Here is an 11,072-nt window from a genome sequence, read left to right as displayed (position 1 = left end):
ATATTTTAAAAAATCTATAAATTATTTAAAATATTTAAATAATTTGTTTATTTTCTATTATAGTCAATTAAGTTTTTATATTTTTATTTTGAATCAAATAAGCTTTTATAACTAATAATTAATTAATAATCATTAGTCAAAATGTACTTATTATTTTACTCTCATGCATTGTTGATATGGCATTAATACGATGTTAATATAAATGATAAAAAATTTCATATGATTTATCATGTTACATTGGCATGATAAATTATTATCCATTATGATACGTCAATGTTATATAGTATTGCATGACAAGTAATATTTTGATGAATAATATTTAATCAATCATTAACTCTTAAGATTTATTTGACTCAAAATTAAAAATATAAAAACTTAATTAAATGTAATAAAAGAATAAGATCTTATTTAAAATGTTTTAAATAAGTTAATTTTTTAAAGTTATTCTAGCTAATTTTTTAATTATAAATATATATTTACTATTGAAATATATTATTTTTAGGTAGGGTTTTTTTATTTATGTTTTAACATTCAAAAAGCTATTAAAGAAAAAAATTTCAAGTTCAAATTTTATGTTCTCTTTTTATTTTATGTTGGTTTAAAAAATAAAGTTATTTTTTTAATTTTATTTCTAATAATCAAAATTGAGGGGCTAAAGTAGTATAATAAAGATAATATATAGTATGATTGACAAAAAAGGGAGAACTGGAGATGATTATACAAATTTATTAAATATTAATTAACAAAATAGTCTAAGAAAAAGTTATTATCAAATTTAGAAAATATTAATCATTTTAATGTATATATAAATTTAAATTTCCTTCTCCAACTTTTTATTTAACACATAAACTTAATTTCTAAATGGAGTAGTAATTAAGGACAAACTCTTTAAAATATATATATAAAAATATAAAGAAAGACATCAGACGTGCCGCTTAAACTGTTTCTACAGTGGCACCAACGTTGAATCCAGATCCCTCGTTTCTTCCCTCTTCTTGCTGGGTTTATCAGGTGTTTTGATTTTTTTAGGGTTTAATTCTCACTCTCTGTCAATATAACCTTCGTAGACACCTTAATCTCCATTCTAAAACCCCTATCCAGAAAATGGCTCGAAACGAAGAGAAAGCTCAATCGATGCTCAATCGATTCATAGCCCTAAAAGCCGAGGAAAAAAAGAAACCCAAAGAGCGCCGCCCATACCTCGCCTCGGAATGCCGCGACCTCGCCGAGGCTGACAAATGGCGTCAACAAATCATGCGAGAGATAGGCCGCAAAGTCGCCGAGATCCAAAACGAAGGTCTTGGGGAGCACCGCCTCCGCGACCTCAACGACGAGATCAACAAGCTCATACGGGAAAAGTCACATTGGGAACGCCGTATTGTCGAACTTGGCGGCCCGAATTATGCCAAACACGCTCCTAAAATGACGGATTTAGAAGGGAATATAGTGGATGTTCCAAACCCTAGCGGACGAGGGCCTGGGTATCGGTATTTTGGAGCTGCAAAGAAGTTGCCGGGAGTTAGAGAGTTGTTTGAGAAGCCGCCGGAATTGCGAAAGAGAAGAACGAGATATGATATATATAAGAGGATTGATGCGAGTTATTATGGGTATAGGGATGATGAGGATGGAGTTTTGGAGAGAGTGGAGGGGCCTGCGGAGGCAAAGATAAGGGCGGAAGCGGAGGAGGAGTGGAGGAGAGTAGAGGAGATTAGGAGAGAGGCAAGGAGAGGGGCGAAGGAGGTGGTTAGTGTGGGGGCTGCGGTGAGGGAGGTGTTGTTTGAGGAAGAGGAGGATGTGGTGGAGGAGGAGAGGAGGGAGAGGGAGAGAGAGGAGAAGGAGAGGATGGAGAAGGAGAGGGAGTTTGTTGTTCACGTGCCGTTGCCGGATGAGAAAGAGATTGAGAGGATGGTTGTGGAGAAGAAGAAGATGGAGCTATTGAATAAGTATGCGAGTGAAGGATTGTTGGAGGAACAGAGTGAAGCAAAAGATATGCTTAATATTCATCGGTAGAATAGATGATGGTAATGTTGTATTTTTGAATTTAGACTGGTGATATAACATTTCTGTTTTGGTTAGATTGCTTTAAATTTTATGTGAATTATGTGGAATTTGAGTTTGTAGAAGTACTTTTCCATATGCAGCTTGGTAATCATGTCCAAATGAGCAAGAAAATTGTTTATATTTGCAAATTTTGATAATATTTGCACTAATTTTCTGTCATTGATAGACATGATTGGAATTATGATGATATTTTTGTTAATCTTGTGATAGCTCTCACCTGACCTCTTGATGATGCTATCATACCTTGTTGTTATCTTTGGTTGTTGGATGAAGTTAGAGATTATAACAGAATGTTGGTTTCTTATTGATGCTACTTTGAGTGATAGCCATTCATTCTAGTTTTGATTGTAAACCTTGAATAGTTATCTTGGTAAAGTTTTACTTGACATTGGATGAATGATATTGCCTGTGACCTCTGAGTCTTTTTGATATTTATAACAGTCACTATAACAAGTTTTCTTGAGTTTAAGGTGAGGCTGTAGATAGTTTTTTTAATTGAATGATATAAATTTTGCTTATAGATGACATTTATGAGATTTGATGATATATAAAAACAGGTTTTGTACCATTTAAATCCATACTGGCCTTTCAACACGATGTATTCTGTAAGCATTAACTCTATTTTAGGGGTTAACTTTTAAGTGGAAGATATATAACTGTTGAACGAACTTCATGTTTGAGGATAGCATGATCTGTGCAATTCCTATATGGCAGTTGATTCTAACTGATAAAAATCTTAGTTAAAAGAAAAATCATGCTCTGTTGCTGTTTTGGTACATGAGTTATTGTAGGTTTCCTAACTTGTTTAAGTACCTTTACCTTGTGGACAGCTTTCAGACTTTCACTTTCACCATGGAGAGGTCATTAGTTTGAGGGAATAGCCTTCCTACAATCAGTGGAAAATAGAGTAATCATTTTAATAGATAGAAAGTTGGTGTCATTGCAGTTTATGGTAGCATTCATGTCGATTAACGATACTTGCTATCAAACAGGAAAATGACGCGGCACTTGTGATCTTTATTAACAAAAGATTTCCCCCAAACTATTACTTAAAAAATTAATTACAATGTACACTACAAAGATCCGTGCTGATGATAAACATGTATGAATTTATGTTCAAGGCATAGATTCTAAATGTCAAGCATCCCATATATGATGTGTTAAGATTTTGACTTTACAGTTCTTATGAAGTAACTTCAGGATATCTGACCATGCATGGGTTATGTGGACTTGTGTGGCATGATTGTCTGATCTGAATTGATTAAGAAAACTCCTAGGACAATATAGTGTAGCAGTGTAATGGATTCCATAAAAGCTTTGAAGTTCTATAGCTCCATTTGGTTGTTCTCTAATCGTTTTGATTCTTTTGGAGAGCAATTTTTTTCGTGAAACAAAATGTGGATAATAACAAAACTTCTGCCAACAATGTTGTTTTTTATTTGGTATACTACCTCAAGCCAAAACTATTGGAGATCATCTTTTGAAGAGGTTGTAAATCAACTATGCTTCTAAATTCTGTCGACAGTGTTGTTTTTCATTTAGTATACTACCTCAAGCCAAGACTACTGGAGATCATCTTTCAAAGAGGTTGTAAATCAACTATGCTTCTAGCCTTGATGATGTCAAAATGAGACAAATCGATGCAGTTACAATGCTAAAAGAATATGTTATGGTTCATGATTTGTGGTGAAAGCCTCATTTTGTGTCCTGCCAGTGTATGCAATCTATTTATCTTTGAATTATTTTTTTAATTGTCTAATCATTGCCAAATTGATTGCCTTCTAAGAAATTCCAACTGTCTACTTCGTCTCCTCCAATCACACTATATTATAAACATGCACAATCGCTGAAGTGCGTGTGTTAAGAGGTTCGATATGTATATCTGCATGCAGACATCAGAAGATGAAGAGAAAATTTTATCCTTTCACTGCAGGCCATGTATTTTATATACTGTGTTAATGTGTCTCAATTGCTGTGCAGCTACAAAATCATTGTGGTCTTGGATAGTGGGTTTTATGTGATTATATGTTTCATTTATCAAAATAAAACTATTTAGGATGAAAGTGAACTACTTTTCTGATGTTTCACACAGAGTATTCCACTTTCTCTTGGCATCTTATCGTCTACAGTTGAGAGCCAAAAGAGACATCTTATACACACCGTTCAGGAATGTGTTTGCTTTTATCAAGTTGTTTTTCGAAACCGATATTTGGTGTGCAGCTTTTGCCTTTCTATTGACTGTTTGAAATCGGTTGAATCCAATTTGTGACCATCGCAAGCACTGATTTTTGCATAATTGCCTGGTTGATTTTAAATATTTTTCTGAGGAAGAGGGGTAGAGAGATGAGAATGAGATGGTTTTGTTGCCTGAATTCTACTTTGAGCCAAGGAAACTTGTGCACACATGCGAACATAACTTAGTTATACGAGATGCAGAAAAAGCTTTTGCTTCTCAGTCAGGCAAATTCTCTAAAAGGGTCAATAATGAAAAATGCATGAGGCTGGTTTCGCACCGGGATTCCGCTAGTCTTGGAGGTGAACTCTTTGCCTCTTCCATTTTTTATCATAGCAAAGACATATAATATCTTATTTAAGTTGCTCGACACATTTTGCTTGCAATTAGATGTCGATATCAATGGCAAAGTGAATGGTAAGGCAGAACCTTAGGCGAGAACATTTGGGTAAGGTTTGTCAAAGTTGTGTTTCTGCAGCTACAACGATAGCAAAATGGATATTTTTTTTCACTTGCTTCATATTTATGAATTGGTTTGGTGGAAGGACTGATGATTAAATTTAAAACGTTTAATTCGGAGGCAAAATCTCAGAACCTCTTGGCGCTTGCTTCTCAAGTCACAAGGACAAGAAGCAGACTTGTGCCTGGAATTTCAATGCCAAACAGAGTGCTAGAGGAGTGGCCCAACTGTTGAAGTGAATCCTTCCTTCAGAATCCAATCTTTCCTATATCACAACATACTATAAGGCATGAGGTTACTCGAGAGGTGAGAGTCTCAACAATTCATTTCGGATTTTCCCGATTGCCATATCTGACAAGTAGACTGACGTTACATAACAACTTGAGTCCCACACCGTCGAAACACTAAAGAGGAGATGTGACCAGCTGCTATAAAAAATAAGCATGGGCGAACTGGGAAACATACTTACCTGGACGGGGTCAATGGGCGATCAAAAAGGCTCATGGCCTAGGTAGATGGCCTCCATTGCACTTTGGTGGTGCATCTGTCTAAGGTCTCCCCAAGTGGGAGAGCCTACGTCATAATTTGTGGCAGAGGGGGCCTGCGTGCGCGCGGCCCCTACCCAATTTTGGAAGTGTAAACGTTTTGGATTAGGTGAAGATGGAGCAGATGAACGCCTGCGGGTTGCTGTGGACCCGGAGACAAAGTGGCGATTAGTTTCAGCCGTCTTTGAATGTTGCATAAGCATGACCTTCATTTACGGATTGCAATTCATGGGGGGTATCGTTAATCATTCATGGAATGTAATTAACGGTTGGTAACGAATGTAACGGAGGAAAAGTAACCACAGGTGAAAACTTTAAGCACCCACCCAATCTTTCATCATCAATTACATGTGTAGAGACTCTTCAATTCTTGACTAGCTTCAGTTCTTACCCAATGTGTCATCATCATTCTAAGTATGTGCAGACTCTAGAAGTCATGATTAAACGAAGATGATGAATGTAGTAAAAAATAAAGGAAAATATTTCAACTCTTTTAATCTCGAAGAAAAATCAAAGGTGAAAACTGAGTTTGTTGATGAACATGGGAATATCATGTTCTGTGAACTAGTGCTCAATTTGCAAATTAAGATTTGCAGCTTAGTTGAAAACAGGCAATCCTAATGGCATCATAGAATCATCTCATTAGAAAATTTGTTTTTACAAAGGTGAATTGTAGAAAGTTCACAACTATACATGCCAATGAGTGTCTACTATCATGCTTTACTAACAAATGCCATTATTTTGCTGCCTATTTGTCTTGCCATATTATTTGTATAGTGTAAGCAAGTCCCATCTTTGTGTCAATCCTCATGTGAAGTTTAGGAGATTAAATTTTAGGGCCCTCACCAGGCAAGTCCCACATGGCAGGAAGACAGGAAACAACAGTCACCCCCTTTTCTTTATAACCAATCGCCTGAGCCTTACAGAGGACTCATGGAGCCGTGCAGAGAGTACAAAGCGAACTATTCTTTCGCCTTTTACTAAAGAATACCGTGTGCTCGCTGCTGAAAACGGCATACACCAATTTTTGGGAGGGGCATTTCTTGAAGAATGCCTCTTACTAAGGCCAGTAAAAAGTTTTAATTAATAGATTCTTCAGTTTGACCTGTCAATTTTAGGGCAGTAGCTGTTTCCTTTCTGTAAGATGGGAGGTTAAGTATCTGAATAATGCACCAATGGAACTACCACCATTGACATTGTACTTTTATTAGTGTTCTTAAGAATCTCAAGATTGATGACCACGGTTTTACATAAATTTCCAAGAAACAAGTTAGCAACTGTTTCTAACTAGTTGTAACTACCATGCTGCTGCTACTAGCGGATTCGTTTGGCTTTGCCCTCTTTGTCTGTGATCTCTAGGTTTTGCATTCTTAGTATCAAGGTATATTGCGACAATGAAGCTACTACCCTATACATTGCATCCAATTAGTTTTCCATGAATGTACCACGTATATTGATAAAGATTGCCAGTTTAATCGGGTGCATATTCAAGCTAAAGTAGTAGTTACTGCCCATGTTCCATCAACCAAGCAGCTTGCTGAAAATTTTCACCAAGACATTAGGTCGAGACAGGTTCTTAGCTCTCTTGTTCAATTTCAAAAGAAAAAAGTGTCAATAAAATCTCTAGAATTTCAACTTTTCACTTCAAATCTCTTGAGAGAAGAGAGGCTTATAGTTATAGGTAGAGTGATATCTTGGTATAAGAAATGACTCACTTCCCGCATCTGGAGAAAGCCTTAGATAATGGATGAGCACTCACAATAAAGTTGATCCCCGGAGTAACATTGAAACTAACTTACCTGGACGGGGTCGATGGGCGATCAATAAGGTCTATGGCCTAGGCTTGTGGCCTCCATTGCACTTGGGAGGTGCAACTGTCTAAGGTCTCCACAAGTACGTCGTAATTTATGGTCGTGGGGGCCTGCGTACGCGCGGTCACTATCCAAAACTGAACCAAGTTTCTTGTTTGGGCGCTATTTCTGCCTGATGCTGGCCCTGGTCAAAATGAGTCCTCTCATTCATGAAATCGGCTAATCAGAGTTCAACGTTAAAATTGACAGCCTTGGATGGAAGATCGGTCCACAGAGCTTATCTAGCAGAGAACCCCCTGCCACATTAGTGTTTAGTACCATTGACTTGCTACTATTGTGACTTGGCTATTTGTAAATGCGTATATATTAATAAGTTCATAACTTTCGTTGATGATTCATGTTTCAGAAAGAGGTGATAGGGGAAAAAGTAAGAATTAGAAGGAGAAGCGCTTCCTGATAAAGTGATAAACTTTTTTGCTTTAAAGCCAGAAGACTAGGTGAAGCTTGACAGATTGATAAAGAAAAATAGTTTGCCTCTAAATCCATGCCTTCCTTTGAATAATGGCTTTCTTGTTTTGTGCATCAATTAGCTCATAGAAAAATGAGATGGAAAATTTTTTTAAGACAAGGCAAGTTAGTCAAGTGCTCCAGTTCCACAATCCTAGATAGGAGGCAAATAGTAGTCCAATCCTTCAGCTTCCTGTAGAATGGCATATAGAAATCTAGATGTCATTTGTTTAGTAAGATTCTGCTTCGCCCCAAGCACCTTACTATGCACGCCTCTCAAGTCCCAAGTTATGACCCTGACACTATCCGAATCCCTTCTCCAATTTTAAGAGTATGCCAGCTTACACTTCATGCTTTAATTAATTTGCAAATAAGAAATGTCAATTTCCTATAAATAAATAAGATATGCTCTCTTATGATGTCACTCGATATAAAATCAAACTCTTCTTTTCGCCTTTCTTGAACTACCCAACCAACTACTTAATCAGTGAAAGATTTAAGCTGGAAACACTTACTGACCATTTCATTGATCTCTTCTTTTAGCTGATTTTTTACCTTTTAACTCTAGCACTAGGCTGTCACTTGTCAGCTTTTAACAACTAACATCAATGAATAACAATTTTATTACTTTGAAAATTATTCTACAATCAAGTAATCTTGAGTTGTGCACACATGAATCCAATATGCAAGAGTTTTGTTATTCAAACAAAAAATAAAATGAAGGCAATTCTCATGCTTCACAGCGAGGTTTATGCCGAAAACATCATCATTTGAGTGTTCTTTACTCTGATCGTTCTAAGACGAAGGTATTACCTTTATCATCTCTTCCAATCATCATGGTATCATCTACAAATCTTATGGTCAATCAAGGAACAAAGTACATTCGATTTCATTCAAGCAGGAATTAAAGCTCCACTCCAATTGTCAAGTTGCGCTTAGAAAAGTGATAATGCTGTTTTAGGGAGACTAAAAGTATACGAGATCTCAAGCCAACCTTCTGGATTGAAGATGCTGAGCAGAAGATCATACTTTTTTCCAAGTACATTCCTCAACTGTTGTTTCCTCCTAAAAGAAAAGCAAGGTTTTTTTTTTTTTCAGTAAGCGCAACATATAGGAATAGTTTCAGCAAAAGTCTTTGTCTTCAGTAAACGACTCGCAGATACTTGTTGGATTTGCATATATACCTGGTCTGGAGTAATTGTTGATTTGTCATAACACATGTCAACTCTCTGTAACAATTAGAAATGAAGACATTTCAGGCATAATACCCAACTTGGAAAGAATTCTGATAGGTGGGAAAAATTAAAAAAGAAGGGAAAACAGAGTGGTTTTGCTAACTGTTATAGATGCTGTCTTCAAAGTGTTGAACTCGATTTTAAGCCGTCCATTCAACAGATTCAAACCTGGAATGTTGAACTCGATCACATTAACCGCTTTGGCCTCCATTTTTTTTCATCAGCAAATGCTCAGGGTTAGCATCAGGAAACGACATACTAACATAAAACAGTTTTTGAAAGGTTATATTAACAGTATGTGAGCTGCTAACTTCATTGAAGAGATAAAGGAAGCTAATCAAATTTGTCAGAATTTGATGCATGAGGAAAAAAAAAAGGGTCACTGCAGCAGTTCAGATTGTCTAGAGAAGAGTTACGAGTAGGGAACATATACGAAATGAGTTTTTGACTATTTACTTTTTAAATGCACTTATAATTTGGTGAGAATTAACCTTACACCTTAGCAACATCAATGGTCTGATAGATATCCCCCAGGGTGAGGAAATGTCTCAATCCAAGTTTTGTCCTCCTGGCTCCCAAAATTGTTTTTGTACCGTAAACAAGCTTCCAGCATCCTCCAACCTTCCAATTATAAAAATAAAACTGTCATTGAACATTTTGAATTCCTATTGTGAGAACAGACATCTTATTTCATTCGATATTGAGGAGTAAACTTTACCAAAACCCTCATCATACATATGGCAACTGAAAATATTAGGTGATAGCTTTAGCATGATCATTTCTATTAAGGACCATAACTTCCTATAATTAGCACTACCTTGTTTTCAAGTTGGAAAGTATACATACATACATACATATATGCATGCATGTATGTATAATCTGGATTAATTAGATATGGCACCCTTCCATAGTACCTTGGTACAGTACAGGCTTTAGAACTGGTGATAGGAGAAAGAAATTGCATTGAATGTACCTTCTCTAGATGTAATGCAGGGTCAGGCGTCGGATTCTGGGTCTGAAGCAACGCCACCAGCCTTTCAATCTCAGATTTTCTCGCAGACTGCACTCCGAAAATCCCTCCATTGATTCCTAGATATACATACAACTGCCACACATGTCAATTTTCATTTCAAACTCTTCATGTCATCAAAGCTAGAGATGGAATGAATATGTGGCTGAAATTTCCAAGGTTTTACCTTTGATCGCCTGGTAAAAGTTTGTTTTGATCAGGTCAGGTGTCCTGTTCTGTAATGGTTCCTTCCCTTTTTCTTCTACCTCCATGTCATCATTAACTAAGCTACAGCTATCTTCAGCAACTTTGGTGGTGTTTTTGAGAATGTGTTTTAAACCAGATGGAGGCCCAAACAATCTTATGCTCTTGGTTGTTGACTGCATTGCTGGGGCTAATTTCTGAGCTGTTATGATTTTTCTGATCATAGGTATTGAAGGAATTGCTTGGGAAGTGGGAACTGGGTGCTGGAGAAGCTTGCAGGCCATGATTCCAAACTTCCAATCACAAGTAGAAACAAGATTTTGCTTCTTTTATGTTCTAGACAAAGATGAAGATTTAGTTTATGGCTTGGATACTGATGGTTCTTTGGCCATTGCGGCATTGTCGGTTTAATTTTTATTCTCCTTTTCAATAAGCTAGGTGCAACAGTATTTGCTTATTAATATATTTCAATCCCTGTAGATTAGAATGCATTAAAATTGAAATTATTGAGATTGGAAACTTCTGCTATGCAGACAGATAAGTTATTATATTTTTGTATGAATAATTGATAGAATTGGTCAAACATCAAGCATCTAAAGCATTAGGAGATTTGATTCATTAGCATTCTCTTTGATGATCTTCCATACAATCTTAAAAACCTTTATTAGTTCTTCTTCCCAGGCGTTTCTTGCATCTTTTGTAGCATGTTTCAAGATAATTTAAAAGCATGAGACAAAAGAGCCTAAATGTTATCTTCGTTTTTTTTTTCTCTGCAACCAAACAGCTATTAGAGTGAATTTTTCATCTGAAACCAAATGGAATAGCCTCGTCAATGACCTGTTTGAACTCATGGTTACTAGCCAATATGATCTAAAAAATCAACTGAAAAGCTAGGGCTGGTAGATACTATGTAAAGGGGAGGAATGAAATGTTGGCAGAGAGCAAAATGTCTTCCATTTTTGGATACAGTGAATGTTATTAAGCTCTACCTTGCACTTTATAACAGA

General features: G+C 36.4%; 2 protein-coding genes, 2 non-coding genes and 1 pseudogene across 4 annotated transcripts; 4 read left to right on the top strand and 1 right to left on the bottom strand.

Annotated features, from left to right (window-relative positions):
• The first annotated feature begins 909 nt into the window (after nt 1-909).
• On the top strand, nt 910-3,290 carry LOC18611759 (pre-mRNA-splicing factor ISY1-like protein). Its single transcript, XM_007048183.3, has 2 exons — nt 910-2,021; nt 2,892-3,290. Exon 1 carries the CDS (start codon nt 1,105-1,107, stop codon nt 2,008-2,010), a length of 906 nt encoding a protein of 301 aa, XP_007048245.2. The 5' UTR covers nt 910-1,104; the 3' UTR covers nt 2,011-2,021; nt 2,892-3,290.
• A 1,925-nt stretch (nt 3,291-5,215) lies between these two features.
• LOC148764484 (U1 spliceosomal RNA) lies at nt 5,216-5,376 on the top strand. Its single transcript, XR_016024308.1, has one exon. It is a non-coding gene; the product is annotated as a U1 spliceosomal RNA (small nuclear RNA).
• Nucleotides 5,377-6,236: 860 nt separating this feature from the next.
• Nucleotides 6,237-6,354, top strand: LOC148764483 (U5 spliceosomal RNA). The gene has a single exon (XR_016024369.1). It is a non-coding gene; the product is annotated as a U5 spliceosomal RNA (small nuclear RNA).
• A 736-nt stretch (nt 6,355-7,090) lies between these two features.
• Nucleotides 7,091-7,241, top strand: LOC148764482 (U1 spliceosomal RNA; annotated as a pseudogene).
• A 1,058-nt stretch (nt 7,242-8,299) lies between these two features.
• Nucleotides 8,300-10,349, bottom strand: LOC18611757 (fibrillin-5, chloroplastic-like). The gene is made up of 7 exons (XM_088802848.1): nt 10,049-10,349; nt 9,826-9,941; nt 9,351-9,473; nt 8,956-9,057; nt 8,802-8,846; nt 8,596-8,669; nt 8,300-8,471 (listed from the first exon to the last, which is right to left on the bottom strand). The coding sequence occupies exons 1-7, from the start codon at nt 10,347-10,349 to the stop codon at nt 8,399-8,401; spliced, it is 834 nt and encodes a 277-aa protein (XP_088658974.1). The 3' UTR covers nt 8,300-8,398.
• Between the last annotated feature and the right edge of the window lie 723 nt (nt 10,350-11,072).

This window comes from Theobroma cacao, chromosome 1 (assembly GCF_053813885.1).
Source record: "Theobroma cacao isolate CCN51 chromosome 1, ASM5381388v1, whole genome shotgun sequence".
NCBI lineage: Eukaryota > Viridiplantae > Streptophyta > Magnoliopsida > Malvales > Malvaceae > Theobroma > Theobroma cacao.
The sequence above is the reverse complement of the archived record's forward strand: the minus strand, read 5'-3'. Positions and strand labels throughout refer to the sequence as shown.